Below are 26,571 nucleotides of genomic sequence, written 5' to 3'. Positions count from 1 at the left end.
AAATTGTTACACTACTGTATTATATTATTAATCATGCTGTACATATATTTTTTATGGTGTTATTATGTAATCTTGTTATTGTATATTGGTGACTTACAATAGGAGTACTGGGTGCTGGAGGAACTATTTCAAGGCGAGTTATAAAAACACAGATGCCTCTAGTTTAAAAGCAGTTCAATAACATAGAAATACAGTTGAAGGCAATATTACACAGCCTGATGAAGGCTCTCCTCTGAAGCACAAATCTGACTAATTCATGCATTCACATGCAGTGGTTTACTCTTTGTATTAAAATCACTCTCTTATGTTAACAGTAGTGTGATGACATAGAACAATGAAGTAGCCTAGACCTTTTTAAACTAATGAAAAAGCTTGGACACAGGGATGGGCAGGTTGACCAAGGATCAGGATCAAAGTCTGATAAATTAATAAAAACGGACCAATATTTGTAGGCCTATGACACACTATAGACAAATGCTGAGGTTAGCACAGCAAAAGCTAATTTCCAAGCGAGTAATTCACTATGATAAGCGCAAACTTAACACAACTAACAAAGTTCCATGGTGTTTTACCTACGCAAGGTGCCTGCCAAGCTGCAGACCACTTTTGAAGACCAACAAATAACAAAATGCATTCTAGGATACTGTGTTACCCACACAAGTCAGCTCCTATAGTATTCTTGATAAACCAGTCGGGGTGAGATCACTGCTGTTGTGGACTGTGCTTGGCTGGATGTGGATGTAGAGCTGGAACAGTAGTTGGCTGTGACTGATGACTGAATACAGAATTTAAACTGGGAGAACTTTGGTGAATGAATGGAAAGCCATTCTATGCTTCATCATTCAGTTTCAAGGTTGGTGGCTGTACTTTGCCAAAAAAGCTTTGTTTGAGGAGCATACAGGTGCACAGTGTTCAGATGTGATTAGAATTGTTGAAAGTTCTGGCACTGCTGCCGTCAACCTGGGGATGAATATTACTTTACTGTACAATCAAGTTGAAGATGCTGTTGCCTAGTAACAGCTAAAATTGCTAATAAGCTTCCCTTACACACTGAGACTTGCTTGTTTTCTGTTTTTTCATCTTCATCCTTGTCTTTTTACTTCGGTTGCCCTTTTTTTTTTTTTTAATTACAATGCCATTCATTTACCTCTCATCCTTTATGATATATAAAATCTAGTTTATTGTGGTTGTGGTACAAGAGCTAATGAAGTTTCAATCAAGTATTGATATTGTTTTTCAAAAACTCCATGTGTCTGTTTTCCTGCACACCTTCTTCTCTCTAGGTCTTTTCTTTTTAGTCCAATTGTGCTCCTGCTCAGCTGCAAGTTTTTGGAATTTCTCAAAGCATAAATGATGCATTGTACAACTGTTAGTTCTACAAGTTGGGCTCATTATTGCTGTGGCCTTGAGAGAGTGAAGCAAGAGTACTGCAGGTGAAAACTGAAGGTGTAAAAAAATGGCTGGTGAAGAGTGCAGAGATGTTGTTTCTTGTTTCATCCTAACCCGTAAAATAAAATATAGCCCTAGAAAACACATTGTACCAGACTATTTGAAAAACTTTGGTATTCAGGCAGTATATACACAGCAAGTAGCAAACCTGTAGAGGCACAAACAATCTAAACCCACTCAAACAAGGAGCAGCTCCTCTATTATATGCTGTGTTTATTCCCAAAGTGTTTTCAGCTACATTACCACACTGATTAAGGCAAAGTAGCTGAAAACATCTGGGGGGAATAAACCTAACATATGGTAGGAGTGTTGTTTACACAAAGCATTAAGCACATACATCAGCCCCTTCCATTTCTATCAGCCTTTATTTATAATTAAACAGTAATGCATGTTCCATGTAATATACGTTCAACCCACCCCTGGTATAGACATGAAATATGCAAATATATATCCATCTAGATAAGGAAAGCACATTTGTGATTAAAAAAAGAATGCTTATTTTTTGTTGGGTGTGAATGCAAAGTGATTCACAACAGTATTTAGGTCATGTATCCAGACACAGATTATATGTTAATCCCAGGTGCAAATGGGGCCTAAAGTCAAACTGGAATTGAAAAGCCCTGTGATCTGGTGATCTGTCCGGGTGTACCCAGCCTCTCGCTGGGAAAGGCTCCAGCCCCACCACGACCTTTAAGAGGACCAACGGTTACGGACAATGAATGAATGAGACATATTATGCTAATTTTTCAACAAGTTCTCATCCCAAGTCATCACATATTGCCACTGCGTCAATGCATCTGCACATTACACCCTAGGTATCCTTCTATGTCTGCTATTTATGTTCTGGTTTGCCGTTACTGTGATGTAAACAAAAGCACATGGTGGGATCACACTGCATGTGGTTCTTCAGGCATTCAAAGCACATGGCAACTGAAACCAGGAGGTCAACAAAAGCTCATGCTCAGGATTACATAACAAGGGCAGGGATGGATAAGATTAGGCAAAAGAGGCACATGGTTAGGTGTACAAAAACACCTTTAGGCAGGAAGTGAACACCAGACTCCAGCATAAAAGTCTGGGTTTGTTGGATCCATCCACTGCGCCTCCCGCTTACCCTTTATGGACCTTTATGATCCTTATATCATGTTTTTACTGGCAGTGTTTCAACCTGATGGCGCATAACAGTGTATCAAATGGACATGACAGGGTCCGTCCGGTTTCGACTCACACTGCCCGAATCATGCTGATGCTGCAGGTGCTGTCCGGTGGCGATTCATACAGATGCAAAAGGTGGCTTTCGGCATCAGAATCTCATGCCAGAATAACTACAAAAGCAGCTGTATTTGACAGCTTCAGAATGAGAACAGGCTGCATGTTCACTGCTTTAAAGCTGGAGTGCATGACTTTTACTTACAAAACAACATCCAAATGACACACACACCAAATGAGTTTACATAATTCTGATTAAGCCTATCGATAGCTGGTAAAGCTATCTGCTACCACTTTTTCACCAAGTTAGGTTTGGTTCTTAAACTAGTTCTCTTCATGATTCCTTGGTGCTGTTGGTGCAAAACTGCTAACAAATGTCAAATGTTTAGGACTCATTACTGGGTTCTCTATAAGTTCATCCTTCACTCCAAGTCCATTTGCAGAAATTCTTTTAAGGTGTCCTTAAAGATATTGCATTAAATACAGTGAGATGCATGGACGAAAAGCCCAAATTCATAATGCCTGGCTTGCGCCATCGCAGAGGCATATAAACACATTACTTCTCTCATATTCATATTACTGCAGCACTGTATTCAGCATCTGTCCAAGACACTTTTAGTGCCTGTATCTTTAAGCCACAGTGGTCAACAAAAACGGAAATGCAGCATGCACAATGTTGTAGTTGAAAATTACAGACGGAGAACAACTTCCAACTTTGTTTGACATTTGAAGTTACACAAAGAATGGTAAACCGAGGTGAACGTTAAGATAGTTTTCGACCTAATGCTTAGCTAGCAGTATTGAGTCCATGTGAACACCGCCCTAAAATGTATGTAACATTGGGCCTCAATAAAACGTAAATGGATGAGTTATAAAAAACATTCACATTAGCTATAGAGACAAAACATGTTTTTTTTCTACCTCTTTTCAACAACACTTTCCCCTTCAGAAACACTGTAGCTATAATGTCAATGCTTCTTGCTTTTATTCAGTGGAATAGAAAGACCTTGAGCTAAAAAAAGACTGCAGCACCAACAAACACTGAAAAATCTGTGCCGTCATACCGGCACCTTCCTCCCACAGGCCCCGATGTCTCCTGTGACCATCAATAGCTGTACTAAATGTGTTCACGATTTCCTTAGAAATGAATGACTAATGTAATCTTGGCGAAACTTTCCCTCTGCAAGAACGTCGCAGGAATTATGCATTCTGCTGTTGTTTCTGCTGCCTAGAAGTGATGATGTCGATCTTTTCCAGGGGAAGTTATGTTATACAGAAAAGTATCAAGGCAGTCAGGCTGAACTGATGCAGTCTGGTATTTACTTTATTCAAGCTGAACTTTGAAACACTATTGTGTAAATAGACTGAGAACTATTCTCATCATTCTCTCGACTCAAAGAGGTGCCAGTACACAGTAAAAATTCAAGGTTAATGTGAAAATTGCTGTTCTATTCTCTGGCTTCATGTCTTTCTTTGTTACTCTCCTCCTTTCCCTCCTTTAATTCTTTCCCTACACAGTAACAGACTATCTGCAGATTTTGTGGGAAGCATGTTTGGTGCTTTTGGGCATGAACTGATTCCAGTCTAAGATTAGATTAGATTGCTATCAGCAGCAGCATTTAAACACCAGCCTGAAGACACCTCAGCTCCAGATAGAGTGCAGCTGTACTGTGTTTTTAACCCACTTACTGGTTGGCACACATAAAACTCTTCCCATTAGAGCAACCTGACATGATCCCCTTTCATGACTTGAGGTAATAATATGAGATTTTATGTCATTTAAAATTACAATCAATTAAGAAATCATGTCTCTGAGTCCACAGATATAAAATACAAGAGCTGGGATAAAAGCAAAGTGATGTTTCCGTCATGCGGAGGTGCAGTCTCAGTGGTGTACAGGTTGCTTTGCCTTCCTTCTGGTAACTGCAACTCTGCAAAATGATGCAGGAAGTAATAATCATAGACTGTATTAGGCTTGGGCAGCGTCATGATATACCATGGTATTCAGAAATCCTGAAAGTATGTTTTTTCAATACCATTTCAAATACCGGTGTTTCTCATTCTATTAAAGTCACTTTATGTAGTGCACAGCACGCACCACTAGAGCTCAGTCTACGGTCTCTGTTGGTGGAACAGGCAGCTGAGCTGAAAGACACAGTGACACCTAGTGGTGGAGGGAGAAGCGAGAGAGAGCGAGGAGAATAATGGCATGTTTTTTTTGACATCTAACTTGGTGAATCAAGGATTTATTTTGACCAAACCAGAGCTGGTGATTGTTGGAAAAGTGGATTTACTAATTAAATTACTAGTGAGAGTAACTAAGATGGTTTGGGTGAGTTTATTTTTTTGTTTTTTGATGAGTTAACGAAGCAATTAAATTTGTCAGTCTTCTTTGACTGAATGCTGTTTAACCCTTTGAAAACAAAACAAATTTGCTTGATTTTTTTCAAAAACTTTGGAAGGGGTTGACGAGCAAATTAACAAAAAATGGCCCATAAATTAGCAAGAAGTAAAGAGTTGAAAGAAGGAAAGAAAAAAGAAAGACAAGTAAAAACAAACAAAAAACAAGAAAATGACCTAATGAAAATGTTGTTTGTTTATATATATATATATATACAGTATATATTTAATACATAATTGAGAGAAGACAGACAATTTAATATAGCTTTTTGGATTTTTTTTTACGTTGGCAATTTGTTGCCAAGTTGCTCATTATTTTTCTTTTTTCCTGATTTTTTATTTTCTTAGGTTTCAGAGGTTTAATAAGGAAAACAGGCATGAGAATATTACTTTTGTTTATTTTTTTTAACAGTTTGGGAGGGCTCTATTGCATATTTATTATTCTGACAAGCCTGAAGTAAGTAGCGCAAAAATTGATTTTAACTTCTGCACCAGTCCACAGAAAAAATGTCATTCCTGGGGCACTCTGTTCCATTGTGATGATTGTCTTATATCACAACAAGCACCTCAGTCAAGTTTACACATGATCATCTCGCTTGGACCTGTAACATTTCCATAACAGTTTCATTATGAAACAACTCTGAATTAAATGCTGTCATATTACCATTCACAAGGAGTAAAGAGATAATTGCATGCCTGTTACCAACTTCTTAAGAGCACTTTATTAAATTTATCACTTCATTATCATCTCTCACACTCAAAGGAAATTAAATTGTTTCAATAAACCAGCAAAGATGAGCTAATTATCAGTTGTTAATTAGATCACATCACTCTAGAAAGGTGTTTTTTTCTTTGAACAAAAGAAGGTCATTTACTCTCTGAATTTACTGTGTAGTTGTAGACGCCCATAAAATGCTGAGAGAGCATTGCAAAGCTCTTTTAAACTGATGCTGGTGGCTGATACACAAATAACAAATACACAAATAACTTTACTTGGATTTTACAGATTGAGCAAATGTAAAATATGGCTACAAACATGTTCAGCATAATTAAACAGGTTGTTGATGTTTTGGTGCATTATGAGCATTTTGGCATGCTGATAATGATGAGCAGTACATGCTTTTACTACTGACATCATTTTATTTTTGTGTGTGTAAGAAACAACTTTTCAGTCATATATTGTGGGAGTAATTTGGGAATTTTGTATGAAAAATAATCGCTCTTTATGATAATAAAGTTAATAATATAATAATAATTTGTGTTATTTTTTAAATATGATTTACATAATATTCTGTTATGAGAAACTGTTTTTGTTTTTCAAAATATAGTATATAATACTCTATAATAAACAATGATGGCAATAAAATAATGCAAATGAAGTGGAAAAAGAGAATTGAGTGAAGGAGACAGACGCGTCCTCCCCCTCAGTCTTCTACTCTAATCACATCGAGCATAAATATTTATGTCCAGAGGGAGAGATGTGGATAATTAGCAGAGCTAAATACAGCCGTGTTTATAATGTGTAGGTGTAAAAAGAAACTGGAAAACTGAAAGAGCTTCTGAGTCAGGACAAAACTGTGCAACCTGAACATGCAAAAATAAATATATTCATACATAACAAATGAACCTTTATGATAATTGTATTTATTGGAGCACAGAGTGGAGTTTGCTGTGAGGTTGAGGGTCCTGGCTCCACACTCTTTAATCTTGCTTATAGTATTTTAATGCATTTAACTTGACAATTGCAGTCATGAACAGCATTTTGTCTTATAAAGTCAGTCATAAATGTGATAGCAATCTAAAATTGAGTCGTAATTATTTTACTTACCCACAATACAATGTTGAGAGAATCTGCACTTAAAAGCCACGGTCACAGAATTATGAAAAAAATATGACCTGCCTGGTCAGACCTCTATGCCTCTATGGGTTATAGTGTCATGTATTTACAGGTAATAGCAGACTTCTTGTTATTGTCCATCCAATTTGAAATTTGGAGGGGAGTCAATTGTTTCTAGTAATATAGTTTGGAATTTGTTTTGTATGACAGTGTCATGTGACCTCATGTAACTGATTTAGACATCCAGCACTAAGGCTGGTGTTATTATTCATTATTCATGACAACAAATACAATAAAAAAGCCCCAAACCAGTCAATCTCTAAATACTTTCTAACTTCCTGTCTGTGGCTCTTTAGCATGTTTTCATCTCAAGTAGTCGCATGTTGCTGTTTTGCAATGGGCTTCCACATTTACATTTTATGCTTGAGGTATCCTTTTGTGTCTGCTGTTGATGTTCCAGGATGCCGCTACGCTGATGTCAACACAAGCACATGGTGGGATTACGCTGCACATGGTTATGTTTAGGCAACAACAGCACATGGCAACCAACACTTGGACGGTAACAAAAGCTCATGCTGGCACGCTTTTTTAAGATTAAGGGAAGTAAGGCACATGCTAAGGTGTAGAAAAAAACATCAGGATAGGAAGCAAACACCGAACTCCCTCATGAAAGTCTGGGGTATGCTGGACCTATCCACCGCCCCTCCCAACTGGCCTATGGATGCCCTTGCGCTCCTTATTTTACGTCATTACAGGCAGTGTTTCAACCTGATGTCATCCTGCAGCGTATCATGCAAATGCAGCAGGTTCTGTGTGACCGGTTCTGGTCGGCTACATTCTAAATTGAAAGCACTGCAAAAGCCGTGGTATTTGATGACTTCGGAATAATAACAGGCTGGGCTCTAAGCTCTGAAGATTTAAATCTTTCATACACTTTAAGAATGAATAGTTGAATGTAGTTATCAAACATCACTCAAACAGGAAGAAATAGTGCATTTGTTGGGGACTATTTTCAGCAGCAGATTTACCACATTCCGTGCTCTAGTCAGTATTTGTGGAAACAGGACAGTGTGTGTGGGACTGAGTCAAAATAAACTACAGTGTGTGTGTGTTCATGGTAATGAAGGAACATGTCAGCCAGTGCAACGCTGTAGATCACTGATGTGTTTTTAAGAGTTATGGACAACAATGGAGCTCTGCGGTCTGAGGTCAGAGGAAGGTGATAAATCAGGCTGTAAACACACTATACTTTTTCATAAAAACATTCACTGTCAGTTTTGGTCTCTTAATGGAATTTGACAATAAGAAATGTATCATATTTATCCAGCCTGGATACTACTTAATAGATTGCAGATGGACCACATTTATAAAAAAGTTACATGCCATCGACTTTTTAAAATCTTTTAAAAAAAGAAAGTTATTATTAAAAACAAACTGTCAGTATCATCCATCTTTCATCATCCATCATCATCTGCTTCTCTCTTCTAACTTCTCTCTGTGTGACATTCCCACCAAACTCAGTGTATCTATGGGGGACGTGGCTTAGCGTTTTGTGTCACTCTATCTGTGGTGTCACTCTAATATCCAGCATTTTTGCGGGTCCATGAATGCAGCTGGTGGAATTCTTTTTAACTCCTTCGCAGCTGAATGTCACTCCTGAGGTCGATAATTGATCTGTTGATACGTTCACAGCTGATCAGAACGATGGATGAGAGGAGATATTTGCAGATTTTTGTAAGTGAAAGAGAGTTTTAGGCCCAGCAGAATTAATGGTTCTGTTTCAATTTTAACGCGCCTGACGTTCTGCTGCACGTCTCTGCCGCTACTGCGCTATGAATAACCCAACAGTGTTTTAATACGGCTCTTAATTAACAGTCCAGCTCCACTGAGACTATGGTGGGACAAATTAGACTATGGCAGCCCGCCATAGTCTTTGTAATTAATGGGAAACACTGGTGGGGCTGGAGGGCGGATGGTCTGTGCGCCCTGTAAAATTACATCGTTGACTGGAAAAACAGTGGAATTTGGATTTTATCTTCCTGGGTGGGTATCGGTTTATCTGGGTGGCCGCCCAGCAAGAGTACATGTATGGTTCACACTGGTGTGTGTGTGTGTGTGTTACCTGCAGGGGTGTTGGCTGCTGGTCCACCGGAGTGATGAGGACCACCAGCTCGTGGTTGATGCTCAGGTAGCCAAAGACATCGCACTGTGGCACAGAGACATGAAGACGCAGGATCTGCAGGACGTCGTGGACCGTCACAGGCTGGTTCTTATTCAGCTACACGCAGAGGTCAGAGGACAAACAAGCAGGGAGGGATCAGACAGTGTTAAATGAATTTTCCTGGGCAGCTCTTGTACAAAACTTGAGTGTTTAAAAAAAAGAAATAAATATGAAAATAAACAAATAAAACAAATAAACTTGATTTTTGGAGGGTTAGGGACTGTTTGTTGTTTATGACGGGGTAAGGGGAGCTGCACAACGGGTCAGGCATTTAAAAAAGTATAAGTGCTGAGGAGGGACTTGTGTTTTTAATTTTGGATCAGGTGAGGGTCATACAGCTTTAAAAGGTAGTATTCTATATAGATTTTAAATAAAAAGGTCCCAGCCACCCCTTTCCACTGATAAACAAAGAACAGTCCCACAACACTGGTCAAGTGATGTCCTGTTATGGACGGAGGGAGCTGCAACAAAACATATTTTAGCCATCTAAAAAAAAAAAAAATATATATATCAGTTATTCAAATATATAACAGAGTAAATATAGTCTCCTCTTTACTGCCCACAACAGCTCATGGATGCAGCTGTAGAGCAGCAGCTCCGCCATTAAGTGGAGTAAATTGACAGTGGAGTCTGGTGTTTTTTTTGTTTGTGTTTTTTTAATAGGCTTCAAATATGGTTTCAAATCCCCATCAGTAAGGGCTGTTTTATGGAAAGTTAAAACAGTGAAAATATTCTAAATACGGCCTACACTTAAACTGATATTGACTTTTTTAAGTGGCTTAAAACTAATCAACGAAGGCAGATTTTGCTCAGCACCGTCTGATTATATCCACGTGATGCTGCGGTTTTCTACCCCAAATTTAATGTAAATAAACAGTCATTATTGTGACTCAGTCTATATCATAACCTGTATAAATAATATAAGTTTACTGCAACTAGCTAAAAGGGGGCATATCTCCACCTGCCGTGGTGGAGTTGGACATACTTCCTTTAGTAAATGGATTCTGCTGCGGAGCAGGAGGAGGACAGTAGTCCAATTAAATGACCTAACTGAGCGATGACCATAGCTCGACTTCACTGTACAGGTAAATATACAGACTGAAGATTTTCTACTACTTTTCTACATATACAGTGAAACTTCTAAACACCTGGAAATGTGTGAGTTCCTCTTTGAGAGCAAATGGCCTCAATCCTAAAGCTTTATTTGAAAGTAAATGAATAAATCTCAGCTGAATGGCTGAGCTGGTGTAAAGGCAGCCTGTTGCTGAGCAAACAGGACAGAGGAGGTCTCAGCAGGCTGAGTCGGAGCTGGAGCGCAGCAGCACACTTTCACTCATATTCTCATGGATCTCCGCAGCTGCAGATCAAATCAGCTCTGCTTGTGTTTGGTATTAATCGGCTTAATGCTGAGTCTCACTATGATGTGCTTGTGCTGGGGATTACAGCCAAGTTGACTGACAGCCAAAGGGGCTTTGTTGTATAATTAAGCTGATCGGAATGAGATGCCAGTGGGACTTATTAGCAGCTAACATGTCGGCGTTTAGGCATCAGCAGGCTTCAGGCGCTGCTGCTATTCAACAGGCTGGGCACACACACACACTGGGGAGGCTAAGGGGAGGAGTATGAGAGGACGCTGTGGCCAAAGGTGGAAGGAAGAAACAACTTCTGATTAGTGTGTTATGAATGTTCAGTCAATTGATTTTCTTTTGGGATTTTCTACACATATATATATGCAGGGGGCACTACTGAAGCATGTTAGCACACTGACTGAAAATTAGCATATGGACCTGCTCAGGGCTGGACTGTTGTCTGACATGACATGTGTGAAGAACATTTGAGTATGTAAAGTTACAATAACCCCCCCCCCATGGCCAAACACCGGCATCTGATGCTAAGATACAGACACACGTAAAAGTTTTGTGCAGAGTTTTGATAACTTTCAGTCATGAAGGTCTTAAGATCATACAGAGAGAATTTCAACTGGATTGGAATAATTGTCTGGGACATTTATAAAAGTATACTTTAGTAGTATACTACTAGGTCGTACTATTACGACTAGTGAATTATTATTATAGTTAAACTATAATAGTTATTATTATAGTTTCAGGTAGATTGGCCAATGTACACCAAAGTTACAACAATTTCCTGTTATGGCGAAATATCAGAATTTGACGCAGCATCATGGGAAAACCACAAAAGTTTTGCGTGGACCTTTGATAACTTTTCATCACCAAGGGGCTAAACTTGGACACCCCATATTTGAAGTCAATCGGATTAATCCTGTGGGACGAGTTCGCAAAAGTACTAGGCCGGAAATTGGCAAAAATCAGCATAAAATTCGAAATGAGTGACTTCCTGTTGGGTTTGGGGGTTGGGTCCAAGAGGTTTGTTTGTGCGTCTGGGTGGGTATGATACATAATTGTAGGTGAAACTGGCCATTGGGGCTACATGTTAGGGGGCACCGTAGAACCATTTTGCCGCACCTGTATCTGAAACCACCAAAAAACAAATTTTTTTTTGCCAGGCCAGACGTGCGTATCAAGTTTCATGAGTTTCTGGTTATTTTTTCAGCCAAACTAATTTATAGGTCTCTCTTTTGGCTAATTAGAATGTGCCATCCCCCATGTTTCATTGGCTGACCACAGGGATGGCACATTCTAATTAGCATAAAGAGAGACATATAATGAGAAGAGTGTATATGCAGGCTTGCAGGCAGACGTTTTGGGACCGCAGGTTCAGGACCGCAGATCAAGGACCCTCGTTTTTTTGTACATGTGCTATGCTTGGCTGTAGGATATGGGCTAATTTGCTATAATACATCCATGCTTTGTATTCACTTGTTGAAGATGGACTGTGAATGAATGAATTAAGTTAAATTTGTTTAAAATAAAAAAAAAAAACAACAAAATTGGGAACAATAGTTTAAAGTAATTCAGTGAAGACATAGCTTCATTTTGCCAAGACCATCTATATTAATTGTTGATTTAGTATCTATAATGTTATTTAGGTTAATTCTTTCCAGTGGCCAATGTAAATTTCCAAAGATAAAAGCATGTCATGATCTGTCTTAAGTTATCAGCTTACATTAAATAGTAAAGCCTAAACTGTCCAGGGCAGCAAGCTGGCGTTAACATGTGGGCTAATGTTAGCTAAAGTATATGTTAACGTTAGTGCCTTTAATACTGGTACTGTCATTGTTAGTTTAACATTAACATTACACAATGCCATGCGGCCAGATGTTGTTCATTTAGCTGTTCAATTCCCTAATATTTGTGTCTCTTATATACTCTTATATTTACAATAAATAATATAATTTAATTCATATTCAGTACTTACTGTCTGTTCAGTTCGGAGTGTATCCTCATAAAGTAATATTTTGGTGGTACTTGTTAAATAATATTTTCCCTTTAAAGTATCCTGTATTTTTTGTATTAATCCAAATCACTGGGCGGTGCTGTTGTGAAAAACAAGGGTCCTAGATCTGCAGTCCTGAAACTGCTGTCTGCAAGCCTGCAAAAAGATACTATTGCATATAAGAGAATACAGCTGGACATGCTTTCTCAGGATGAGCCAATCAAACACAGGAGTCAACGGCATGTGCAATGTCAAAAATGTGATTCATTTGGCAGAAAATAATAATTCCTTGCATTCCAAGAGAGTCCTTGCACTGTTCGGTGCTCAGGCGCTACTAAATGAATAAATAATTTAATTTACTGTGCTAGCACATTACTTCTATATAAATCTAGGTGCTATATACATCAACATTATTATTATTATTGTTATTACTATCATTATGATTATTATTATTATTATCAAACTGACCTAGTTTTAACTACTACTACTACTACAGTTAAATAGCTCAGTCAAGTGGTTCCCAACCTAAGGGTCAGGCCTCAAAAGATCACCAGATAAATCTGAGGGGTCATCAGATGATTAATGGGAGAAGAAAAAGGCAGAAATTATGCTGCAGAACATAAACTTTACATCTGACCTCTACATCTGAGCTTGACTCACGGACTATATTTTAGTCCCAAAACACACTTAAGAAACAGCTGGAGGAGGATCAACTCTGTACTCAGGATGTCTGATAGGAGGGCTATGAAACCATGCTGGTTATGGTCGCTTAGCAGCCTCAGATGCAATCTGCCACTTCGCTCTTGAAAGTTGGCATTAAGAAACACCCAGCACCAACCTTGCGTTCCCTGAGTGATTAAAAATGCTGCATGTGTCACCGCCCTTAATCCTTTACAAATACAACATACTATAAACTTCAACCATGTGTTTTCATGTAAAATCTACAAAGTAACCACAGTTTTCAGAAAATTGTGAGTAAAAAGTAAAACATTTTCTCTAAAATATAGCAGAGAAGAAGTGTAAAGTAGCTGTAGAATCAAAAAATACTCTAACTGTCAGTTATTCTATGGCATTTGGCTTAAAGTAAGGTGCTAATTTGTTGCTAAGGTGTTTGTTTATTGGCACTCCTGTATATCGCTAACACGGTGTGTGGAATACTGCCAAACTGGAACAGGACACCCAGGGTCCACAGTCTAGGTCATGTCAGGACTTCGACCATTTTTAAAGGGACTGCATTTACTCTGCTACAGCAGGAAGTGTGTTTATTTTTGGACAATTAGAATTAAAACTGACACATTATATCAATAAGGAAAAACAGTGAAACAGCTTTACAATGTCAGCGCTGTGCTGTTTTACATTATGTGCAGTGTGCTTGGAGCTGCAGTGAAGGACTCTTTGGATTTATAGCGCTCCCAAGTGGTCGGCATGTGTAATTACATGTGAAACCCCAGCAGCATCCAGATTCAGAGCACTGTAAACCCCTTAGGGTTTAGCACTTTTTACACACTTTTCATTCTTAATTTTTTGATAATTTTGGCTTTGTTCATGCATATGGCATACATTTTGGCAAGATTGTGTATTTTAGTTTGATCTTGGAATTTCCAGCTCAGCTCCTACAATAACATAATATATATTATTAACATGCTGTGGAAGCTAAATTGTTACAATGAGACTGTTAAGTGCAAAAATGCTCCATTGAAACTCATTCTAACTGTGATTTTCATCAAAGCATAAACACATGCATTGTATCATTTCTGTGTGTCATTCTGGGCTTTTGCCTTGGAATTTGTCATTTTGACTATTTTCCAGATGATGAAGTCATTTTTACCATATTTGGCATATGGAAAAAATACATGCTGTTTCTACTAGGTCATAATCAATATTGCTGCAAATCATTGACACATCCCAGGCTGTGATCATTGAAAAAAGTCTACCTTTCATATAGTATATTAAAACTTTTTTGTGTGTGTGTATTTTTTATTTTTATTTTCATTTTTTAATCTAAAAACATGATGGCATCATGACAAAAATCTGGCATTTAAAGGATTAAAATTCTGAAATTAAATCATATTTGATTAATTAGGACTGATGTTGTCCTAATCAAAAATAACTTAATGAAAGCAGAAAATAAATGTATGTATTTTGAGTATTTTACACTTTACAAAAATAATAATGTATAAAAATCAATGTTGCTGCTAATTATTGACATATCCCAGGCTATGATAATCAATTAATTATGATAATCAATTTGTGTAATTTTTCCATATAAAAACATAGTGACATTATGATAGAAACCTGGTATTTAAAGGGTTTAAATTCTGAAAATTAATGCATACTTTATATTTATGATTAGGGCTGATGTTGTTAAAAAAAAAAACAAAAAAAACAACAACTCAATGAAAGTAGAAAATATTATTAATGTATTACATTTTTTTAACCTGAGTTTGAAGAGTGCATTTTGTGCGCAGAGCAAAACAAGTGTGTGTTGTCCTAATGGAGGCCCTTTCTCTCCCTCAAACTTGGACCAAAATCTGGCTGAACAATAAAAATAGGCAGTGCTGACTGATTACATTTCAATATTATGTTACTGCACTGCATATTTCTCTCTGATGTTTTCAGAAACATGTTTTATACACCATACTTATCCTACACAGTGAAAATGGAGGATGAAAAATGAAGATCAAACAGTAAAACTAATCATCACTGATCAAATAAAAACCAAGACTCTGTTACTGAGCTGCAGCTGAGCTCTCCTCAAATGTTTTTAGAAAAATTTTATGGTTTACTGTCTAACTAGAATACGAGATCTGGCTGGCTGCCATTGTTTCACATGGACCAGTCATTATGTCACCCTAGAGTAGGAGCATTTATTGGTCTGGTATTGTCTAGTGAATTTTGGTAGTTGTAGGTTTTCTACCAAAAGTGTCTTTTTCTGTTTTCTCTGCTCATGTAGCACCAATTTCAAAAGTATCTTTCCACTGCAGAGATGGCCTAGTTTTATGTGAGGTCTCTCTTTGTATCAGTGACATATTTCTTTGAACCTCAGTTTCATCAACATCTGCATTTGAGTTCTCTGTAGAGAGACGGCAGCCTTGTCGCCAAAATGACACAGATGAACTGTGAGGAATTCCTACCTTAGAGAAAGTGTTCATCTGCTCTTTGTTCCAGAGGATCTGCAGCATACTGGCACATATCGGACAACAGGCCCCTGGGAAGAGGTCAGAGGTCATGGATTACTAAAATACAACCTCCAGAAAGTAATGCTGTATACATGTCGTAAGGAAAGATCCGTCAAGCAGGGTTCCTGCTGTAATGAAAAACCTGGAAAGTAATGGAATTTGCAAAAAGCAAGTTCCAGGCCTAAAAAAGTTTTGGAAGACTAAATGTATCCTGAAAGCTTTGAAAAAATCCAAGGATTTTTTTTACTCAAACCTGTATAATAACATATGATATGTTCGAGGATGGTTGGAAATTTGAACATCTAATGATCATTTGTTTTTGTAGTTTCTGACTGTGATAAAAGACATACATATAATTTTTTTTTAAAAGACAAAAGTCTTTTCTTTAACAAAAATCCCCAAAGTGTTTATAAAAAAAAATAACAATTTTTTTTCTTTAAAAATCATTTAAAAAATATATCACCTACCTTTTTCATTAAAAAATCAGCAGTGATGGGTGCCTGGTAGCTCAGTGGATAGTACAGGCGCACCATGTATAAAGGCAATATCCTTGCAGCAGCAGCCTTTGGTTTGCTCCCAGATCATGGCCCTTTGCTGCATGTCACCCCCCCCCCATGTGACATGCCTCTTCCCTTTTTGCACCACCCATGCCCTCTCATAAATAACAAACAGTGTCTGAGGTATTTAAATATTCAGTTCTCATCCTGTTCTAAATTAATTAATTTTTAAACAATATGTTAAAATTATCTATGACGTTGATATAAAAAAGTACCAATCAGGATTTGGCTGAACAATTTGTTTAGAATTACACAGTCTTAAAATGGTGATGTTGTGTAACTCACCTGGTGGAGTGACAGGCTGGCAGCCTGGAGCAGACAGAGGTGGACAGGGTATGACACTGCACGCAGACTCTGGGGCCACATCAGACACGGCCCCCACAGCGTGGCATGAGCCCTCGTAGTCCACAGCCACGCGGTCCGAGAAGGCATCACACACTGTGGCGTAGGTCTCGCCGTTATGGCCACAAACTTGCTGAGGCTTCCTACAGGCGTCCTGACAACAGAGCACACCAGGTAGCTCTATAAACTGCACATTTACACACATAATTATTTCCATTCTGATATATCCAAATAAGCATGGAAACTATTTTACATCTTCTCCAGTTACCTTCACAACACAAAAGCACCATGGTAACATTTCTAGCCTGAAATGATGGATGAAAACTCTAATAAATATGTGCAAAGCAAGGGTTCATCTTCTGAGGAGCATGAATTTCAAAAGTAAATTTTTTCATCAATCTCTTCATTACATTTGGATAGCTCTTGGAGTTTTGTCCTGATGGTGACAGTGAGGGAAGATTTAAATGGTGATGAAGAACATCAGGAGTCATCCTCTGGGAACCAGGTTCAACTCACTTTACTTCTATGGGGTACACCACAGTCTGTGAAAACAGCTGTATAACCCTTTAACAAACACATTAACAAAAATTATACAACATTATAGACAATAGAATATGTTAACAAAATGCATCAATTTATGAGAAAAAAATTCCCAGTACAATGCATTGCACAAACTGCAAAAGTCAGTGTAATCTAATAGAAATCTGAAAATAAAAATAACTTCACACAACAAACATATAAAAATAAATAAACAAAAATAAAGAGATACAAATAAAAATGAATCTAGTTAAAAATAAAAATCTGTATAAAATATATGGTTATAAACAAATTGTCAGTGTTATAAAAATATAAGAAAATTATAATTATAAAAATAAAAGTCATTTCATAAAATAAATAAATAATAGTAAGAATAAATACAGATAATAATGAATCTAGTTGCAGAATGTGTTTAAAATAATACAATAAACATAAAAATGAATAGAATTGCAGTATATACTAAAATACTAAAATGCATTGTATAAAAACATCTGTATGAAATAAATTGGGTTTTGCAAATTTTTTAGAAAACCAAATTGATTTTAAAAAATGTCAGCCTTGCTGTTACAATGCCTGTGAAAGGGATAATGTGCGACTAAATAATCTAAATTCAAAGTTTACTTACTAGCTTTTTCTGCGCTTTCAGTCACATCTCAAATGGAAAAGTCATGAAAATTTGTTAGTAAAAACATGTGTGAACTCAAGTGAGATGAACCTCGTCTAAAGTTAACTGCCAAAATACTCACTCTGTTAGAATTACCAGAATGACCTGTGTGTGGAACGTCTGTCACAAGAAAATCAGTTTAGAGCCATTCACTGATGAAGACCATGAGATGCTACTAAAAGCTCTGACAAGCGAAGTGAACTTTGAAGCTGAGACTATTTTGTCCTCCATGCTGATCCCAAGGTCAAGAAAAAAAACTGATGAATTCATCTTTTTTTCCTGCATATACAATCATTCTAAATTTGATACTAACAATAAGTTCCTAAAGTTTTGAAAGTGAAATTCCTTCCAGTTCTAGCTTAATATACGGCTTCAGTTGCCCAATAGTCCTGGCTCTCCATTTCATATTTTGTGCTTCCTAATGTGCCGCACATGTCCAGTGGGATCAGGTCTGGACTGCAGGCAGGTCAGTGTAAAACCTACACTGTAATACTATGAAGCCACGCTGTTGGAGCATGTGCAGAAAGTGGCTTGGCATTGTTTTACTGAAACAAACAGGGACGTCCCTAAAATCCTCACACTTGTGCATTAAGAAAGGTACTTAAACTGCTGGACTATTTGCTCAGTTTTACACTGAGTGGTGAACCTCAGGTCATCCTTGCTTAAGAACGACTGAGCCTTTTGAGAATGCCTTTTTCATACCCAATAATGATACCAGTTAACCTGTCGACCCATGGAATTAAGTCTGGGTGATCTGGCTTTAAAAAAAGCATCATGATTTCTTAAGGCTATATCATGATACACAATATATATCTCTATATATTTAAATGTCCTTTAAACTAATGTTAACGATGAAAATACACAATTATTGAATGAACTGCAGTTACAATAACGTTAAAGTAGCAACTGTCATATATTTAACTACTGGTATAATAACATTTAATAAAAAACGGTTATAAGGAAGATAATTGGAGTGCATTTAAAATGAAAATTGAAAAAGGTATTGTTATAACTATAACTAATAAATAAAAGCAGAACCCATGGTGCTTTTATTTTTGAAGGACCTGGCTTGTCTCAGGCAGGAAGTATAAATGTTTTTGCGGTGGACTTGAAGCTTCCGGTCAACAGTTGGACGTTATTGTTAGATACTGTTAAACAGATATTATGCCGTCTTTAACCGTGAGGATTCATTCACTTTGAGCAGGCAACAGACTAACAGCTCTCCAGTTCATATATTAGTGATGTTTCCAAGTCGCACTGGTCCCAAAATGTGACTAAATAGTCACAATTGGAGCTCTGCAAATAAAAACACACACCTCACCTGCTCACACAACTGTCACTACCTCTCATTAAATTAAACTGTTACTGCAGTGCCTTCAAACGTAATGATTTATTCTCTGTAAGCTGGAAACAAACAGCTCTACAGCTCAGATATTGATAGTATTTGCAAATTGCAGTCGTGCTCTGTGGTTGCAAAATGTGACTAAATAGTCACAGTCTGGAGTTCTGCAAAAGTCCTGCTCTGTGTGTGTGAGAGAGAGCCCAAACTCAAGTAGCTTACAAAAATGATGTGACAGTTGCTACTTGATGTTGGCGATGTAGTCATTTATAGTCTTTTTGCACGTCGAATAAGCCCCAATACCTCGAGTATACTCGATATATCACCCACCCCGTATGCTGAATGTTCACAACAGATGTTTTTCTGAGCATTTAACAACTTTCCCAGTCTTTGGTGTTCCTGTCCCAACAGTTTGGGAACTTCTTGCAGTGATCAAATTCAGAGTGAGTGTATATTTACAAAAAACTTTAACAGTGTCAAAGTAAAATATCCTGTCTTTTTACTGTATATAGGTCAAAACAGATTTGCAAGTTATTGCATACTGTTTTTATTTTCTTTTTACACAGAATCCAATTTTTGGAACTGAGGTTGCATGTATACCCACCCCATCCTATGTGCAAGGTGCAGGACAACAGATTCAATGTTTAGATTTATATCACCAAAACCAGACAAATGGGCAACATGACAAAAAGCGGGGCGCTGGTTTATACAGTGTAGACACCCAATAAGTTATATCATGTTGACATCATTAGATTTGTAATCCATGACTGGACTCTGAACATAATCAAGAAATAATCAGATTGCATCAAAACATTGTCTTTTTCAGTCAGATACATTTTGGGAGCAAAAAGCAAGCCAGTACTCCACTCAGCAAAACCTCAACTGGCTAAATGACCATCATCTTTCCTCTGCAGAGCAAGAATTCACCTACTAATATGATTTATAACTTTTTCCTTTTAACGGCACCATCAGGTTATGCATTCGCTGTCCTTCTGTCTTTGCTCTGTCCTCTACATCGCACTTAACAACACTTAAAGCTGCTCATGATTTTGCTTCCAGGTCTGTACTGCATAGATGTATAAAAAAAAGAGAAAAAAAGATAACACAAAGCAACAGGAAGGTCAGCGCTGAGTGTATCTCAGGCAGCTGCCTCCTGCTATAACCTACTTGACAGTGGCCCATGTAGGCCAGGGTTTTCCCAGCCTGCTGCATCTGGCACAGACTGGCGTGGACCATTCCGTCAGTGTCACACACCGGCTCCACGCTGTTCTTATCGCAGGCTCCGGGCCGGCCGACGCACTCGTACTGCGGGCAATCTGACGAGTCACTCAGACACACGCGATACTTTGGGATGCACCTGGAAACACACACAATGTTTCTTTATAGATTCATCTGTATAATGCAACCTTTTTTCCATACATCAGCAGTACAGGTGAAAAGCCACAGACTACTAATTATATCTATGTGTATTAAAGGGTAACTTTAATATTATTCAACCACGGCCCGATTTTTCCCATGATTGTGTATGTAAGTGAGTAATTAGAACAACAGTTTCTTAAACTGGTCCAGTATTGAGTAAGAGTGCTGCAGCTGGCAGCCACCAAACAGGCTTCAATGTAAGCAGTTGGGGCATTTGTGCACTTTTTATTTACATCCACTGCGGTGTTTGTTTTTGCCACTAACAGACTCAGATTGTTATAAGTGTCTGATAACTTCCAGATCCCTACAGAAATATAACTTTTATTTTAAGACACAGATCCTTTCTTTTCAACAAGAAACACCTTAAAAGAACGCTATCTCCATACCCACCAAACTTCATTTAAATAAATAGTAACTTTAGCTTGTATTGAGGAAGCATTTTTTTCCACATCTAGCTGGATGAATCACGGGTTTATTTCAACAGAAGTTGGTGATTGTTAGAAGGGTGGAGACGCAAAACACGAAGACGACTTTTGTGAGTTTTATTTTGTTCCTGTTGACTTTGAATGAAGAGTGTTTCATGACGATTAAATATCTATCTATTTAAATGGAGTCTGATGGGTTTGGCGATACTCATTTCAGGGCTGTTTTTGGTTAAAAATAAAGGATCTTACTCTTGAAAGTGTTGTTCCCACTAGTCACTACATGAACAGTTAAGTCAAGCTCTGGATATAGCTCAATAAGCCAATTTAACTGGACGACTGTATACAAGCACCAGGGGAATATTGATTTATTGATGGAGATAAGTGCAAATCTGCCACAGCAGGTGGAGATCTGCCCCCTTTAAGCTAGTTGCTATTGGACCTTCTTCTTACTGACCTATTATGTCACATAACAGACATGTTAGCAAGCAGGAAACAGGTTGTGTGTCCCACTGTGACAACATGGATAACTTTTTGGCATGGTTGATACCTTTGTCTTAGTTTTTTTTTTTTTCCCTTCTTCTTCCTCTTTTGTTCTACGAAGCTACGCTGTTCAACTTCCGTGTCAAAACTCGGCGTGGGGACTTGGGTGCAGGCACAGAGAGCCAGTTCAGGTCTGGTTGAGGCGTATATGTATAAAGAGTAAAAATAATTTCAGTCAGACTAACATGTTTACATGTATTTTAAAAGTCAGTTTTAAGTTGGACTGAAACAATAATTTGACGGCATGGTTGCTGCAAACATGTCATTTTAAGAGAGTGGAAGTCAATATCTCCTCCCTGCTTCAAAAAATGACTTAATGACATGGTTTCTTGTCTTCATCTCGAGCAGATTCAGTACACTCTGTCAGACTCTCATGCCAAGTTTAATAAAATTTGGGGTCCTTAGAACATAGAACTCCATAGAACATATCAGGAAGGACTGATCACAGTCTGTGTCCTGCTCAGTTGTACTGTACTGTTTTTTGTATTCTCACCCTGGAACTTTGCTATCCTAGCTTGCATGGGGGCTGCCTTGATCCCCTTTGGTACTGGTCTCTTGGTCTTAATGTCTGACTCCCAATTTATGAATTGAAGCTACCCATTAAGCTCACAAATATACAAATCAACAACTCACATTCACACAGTGACAGAGATAAAAAAAAAAAAACACACTCAGGAGGATATTTGGGGAAAAAAAGCTGCAATAAAAGCAAAGCAACAAGAGCAAACTGCTTCCTTCCAAACCCACAAAGACACCCTGCTCTATCACCATAGTAACCACCAAGGCTCCATACACACATACCACAACACATTAGTGTGTGTGCCTTAAGAAGCTTTATACAATAAAGCATTAATATAGCAGCAAACAGCTATTTGTAGTTTGAAGATAAAGTGAACTTATATAGCTCTCTCGTCTCTCAACTACTTAAAGAACATTTACCTTTTCTCCGTTTCTACACATTCACTCACGCACTCACACACATTCACACTCTGGTCGCTGAGGCTACTATACAAGGCACAGATATAGAAACGTAGATACCACATCCCCATGGATGTATTAAGAAAGTCTAGATACAGCCACAGAGGTGGGGCCCCGTTCATTCCTATGCATATGTTTAGCACTTTCCCAGCTAGAATGGACGTCTAAAATATTTAATCTTGCAGCTCTTTTAGACTTTCCAAAAGTTATCGAACTGGATGGTTTAAATCTAAATAGTGAAATAAGTCGTTCCGTGGAGGTTTTGACCTTGCAAAAAATTACCCACTGCTTTACAGACGTCTCTTCCCCAATGTAACTCTATGAGGAAAAGTCTTTCTGGGCCTGTGAGCATCACATGACGGACCCAAACAGTGTAATTCAACTTTTGGCCACTATGTAAAATCTGCATCAGAGCCTGCCGCACTTCCTGGGGGCTTGCGCGTTTTTGGATTGACATGCGTACGGGCGAGCGCCTTATTGAGGAGGTCAAGATCTAGTAAAATAGTAAACAAATGCGTGTGTATTGAAATATGTAGATTGCACTACAAAATCAACTGTAACTTGTTTAATTCTGAACCGATTTTCATGAAATTTGTTGTGTTTTAAACATCGGAGAGTGAACATGGATTAATTTGGATTAATTTCAGGCAATCTAATCATCTAAAAATCAAGTTTAGCCCCTGGCCCATTTTTTCCTTTTCCTTTTTTTTTTGGGTTTGAGAGTAAAATCCAAAGTAGGAAAAACAACAGTTTGTTGGATTCCCAGTAGTAATGAATAACAAAATAAGGTTTTTTTTGTTAAAACTTGCCTAATTTGGATTTCAAATTAAATATTAAAAGAACAAATGATAAAACAAGACAGATCAGAAAACCACATCTTACTAATTATATCTTAAAGAAGAAAAATGTACGCCTATATTTTAGTTTTTTGTGTTATTGTGTTTTTGTTTTTCATTTTTCCAATCATTATTTCTAAGAATATTCTTTTAACAGGCCTTAAGATCCTGTAACATTGCATTTTATTAGACATATTACAACTTACGTATGTGACAAATACGCAAATCCTTAAAGCCCTCAAAACAGTGAAAAAGCTTGAATTGCCGTTGGTGTTTGAATATCACTATACATGTTGATGAGGCTGAAAATATATTTTGTCTTTGTTTCTTTGGATTTGTAGTCCTCAGGGTGGAATTCTTCCAAAACAGCATTGTATATTTTGGGTGAGGGGTCGAAGCTGATGGCAGGAGGCATGGGGGCCGACAACGATCTGTGAATGAAATGTAACAAACCCCTCGCTGATACAGACCCCGGGGTCAGTTAACTCATCACAAGCACAGCCACCTGAAACAACAAGTGAGCGGAAGAAGTGTTGTAATGACTTTTTTATGACGGACTGTTCATTATTGGAGCGAGGGGAGGGGGCTGAGCTCAACACATCAAATTATTTTATAAGCACTAAGGAGATTCAAAGTTTTTATTTTGGCTCCAGGATGGACATACAACTTGGTTGGATTTTGTATTTATTTTAAATACCCACAGAAACCACTAGCATTTTTGAAAGGCATATGTTATTTCAAAATCACCCAAATTTGGCCATTCATCTTAGCCAGAGACTGTAAAAACAGAAATTACCTTTTGATTTTCAAATTCCCACGAGTCCTTGGACACATCATGTGCAAGGAATATTTTTGTCAGGAAAAATAACCACATCTAAGGTTCAAATACCAAAATTTAATTAAAATCACTTAATTCTACATGTTTTATTTAAACCAAAAATAAACCATTTGTATTAACCAGATCCTGTGGGGGAAAAAACTAGGGCTGTCAAGTGATTACATTTTCAAATTGTGATTAACCGCTGAATTTCACAGCATGTTTACAAGTCCATTATCTTGCATTTGAAAACAGTTTTATATTGACAGTATTGACAAGGTTGATCAATTCTCACCAGATTGTCCTGATTTGGAACTTTTTAGGACTTCCAGTTTAGTTGCTTTCTCTGATTCATACACATCGTGTATACGTGTAACTATTTTTCCCCATGATAGTAAGACAAACGGCTGGTCACAACATTCTGACCTGAGGACGCCGCTTAGACCCGAGTCTTCCAACACTGCACTGGTCTGCCGGCAGTTTTCACCCATTTAGCAGCACTGCAGTCATCTTCTATGATATAGTTTCATCCACAGGTCTGTGGGGATTCTTTGGCGATGTGGCTGCCCGCTGACATCAGCGTGACATCAGTTTATTTGCTAATGTGCGTGCTGGGATGTGTATGTATGATATGTCAGCTTGTTAACCCTTTGAAATCGGAGTAAAATGGTTTGATTTCTTTCAAAAAAAGGAATGATGGAAATGAGCAACTGAATAATATGACTCAAAAATGACCAAAATGACTTAAAAGTAAGGCCAACAAGAAAATTATCAGAAAATTTGCACAAAACAGAAATTAAAAAAACATAAAAAAACAAAGTAACAAAAAAGCATTAAAAGGTGTTAAAATATAATCATATTAATAAAGTAATTTTTTTGCATTAGACAATTTTAATTATATAGTTTAATAATAATGAAAACTGTTTTTAATTTTCCCCTGTTTTTGATAATTATCCTCTCTTTTTCTCTTGCTCTCTCTCTCTCAGCTGCTGAAGTGCAAACAAAGCTTGTGTGATGATGTGGTCTGTAAGGAGGATTTGCATTTTACTTAAGAAATGAGCAGTTTGTCTTGGTGATAACTCTCAGTCCCTCTCCGCTGTTTGCTCTTTACCTTAGCTCCAATACCTTCATGTGGTTTGAATATTAAAAAAAAAGGTTATTTATAGTGGGGAGAAGATCACGCATTTTACCTCAGTTACTCAGGGAGGCTGAAGGAAATCTGTAGCTGTGGGAAGAGTCATGATAAGGAAACAAACATAAAAACAAAGTCACGCCCACCTCTCTCCTCTGATAAATTAAGAACAGTCCCTTACTGTTGCTGAGTTGGTGCTCCGTGTCAGCAGCAGCTGAACCTACCTCTGGTTTCTCTGGCAGGGCTTGCTGATGCAGGGGTTGGACAGGCGGCAGCGGCCGAAGACAAATTGATGGTCCTTGAAACCCATACAGCGAGCCACACAGGCGCTGGGGTAGGTTCGCCCGTTAGACGCACACACAGGGACAAAGCGGTCTGGACAGCTACAGGGGAGGCCTGGAGGAGGACAGCGGGGGATAACAGCTATAGTATGAAGCAGGAAAGTATTAAAGGCATGTATTGTGATGGAATGAAGACATCTGACTACATTCATCTAAAATCCTCTGAAAATTAGAGAGGAAGCAGCAACAAATCAGCCGAAATGAATTAATAGTACACACAGGACCAGTGGTGGAATGGAACTTAGTACATTTACTAGAGAACTGTATTTAAGTACAAGTTCCAGATACTTTTCTTCACTTTTCTTTACTTCACACTTTCTAATTTTACACCATTACATTTCAGACGGAAATATTGTACTTTTTACTTCACGACATTTATCTGAAAGCTTTAGTTACTTTGCAAATCAAGGTTTTTGCATTAAAAAAAAAACACAAGAAAAGTGTACAAAACATGATGTCATTTACACTGTGTGCTTTGGCAACTATTTTAATCTAAATTTAAGTTATTTTCTTTTTTTTTAAGAGTTTGAATTTTTTTGGTTGTTTTCTTTATTTTTATGAATTAGGTACTTTGGTTTTGTATTTTAATACATATAAGTCATTTTCTTTTTTTAAATAGCTTTGAGGGTTTTTTTTATTGTTTCTGGCTTAGGTAATTTGGCAATTATTTTAATAAACACTTAAGTCATTTTCTTGGACAAAAACAACAACTTTTTTTTCTCCCCTTTTTTTTTGATTTTCCAGAGTTGGGTACTTATTATTTGGCTTTGGCTTTACTTTATTAGGGGTATTAGTACTTTTACATGGACATTTAGAAAAAGGTGAATTAACACAAGATTATCAAGTGCTGTGTATGTAATGTGAACATTAATGACACTCGGTTGTCTTTTATGTTGCTGTCTGAAGTAATCAGTATGATTTAAGATTAATGTTGATGATTCAGTGTTTCAGTGAATAAAGCTGCTGAATGATTCAATGCTGCTGAATGCTATAGG

The 26,571-nt window shown here is 37.6% G+C and overlaps 1 protein-coding gene across 1 annotated transcript in view; it reads right to left on the bottom strand.

Moving 5' to 3' along the window:
* reck (reversion-inducing-cysteine-rich protein with kazal motifs) overlaps positions 1-26,571 on the bottom strand; it is an 89,319-nt gene that overhangs the window by 5,598 nt on the left and 57,150 nt on the right. Inside the window, exons 16-20 of the mRNA XM_042510269.2 lie at positions 25,460-25,631; positions 20,256-20,445; positions 16,492-16,702; positions 15,605-15,678; positions 9,018-9,173 (exon numbers count right to left, since the gene is read on the bottom strand). Of these exons, the coding sequence (XP_042366203.2) occupies positions 9,018-9,173; positions 15,605-15,678; positions 16,492-16,702; positions 20,256-20,445; positions 25,460-25,631 (803 nt within the window). The remainder of the gene's footprint in view (positions 1-9,017; positions 9,174-15,604; positions 15,679-16,491; positions 16,703-20,255; positions 20,446-25,459; positions 25,632-26,571) is intronic.

Source organism: Plectropomus leopardus, chromosome 21 (assembly GCF_026936395.1).
Source record: "Plectropomus leopardus strain MGB_pleo_1.0 chromosome 21, ASM2693639v1, whole genome shotgun sequence".
NCBI lineage: Eukaryota > Metazoa > Chordata > Actinopteri > Perciformes > Serranidae > Plectropomus > Plectropomus leopardus.
Note: the sequence above shows the minus strand (reverse complement) of the source record. Positions and strands in the feature narration are given on the sequence as shown.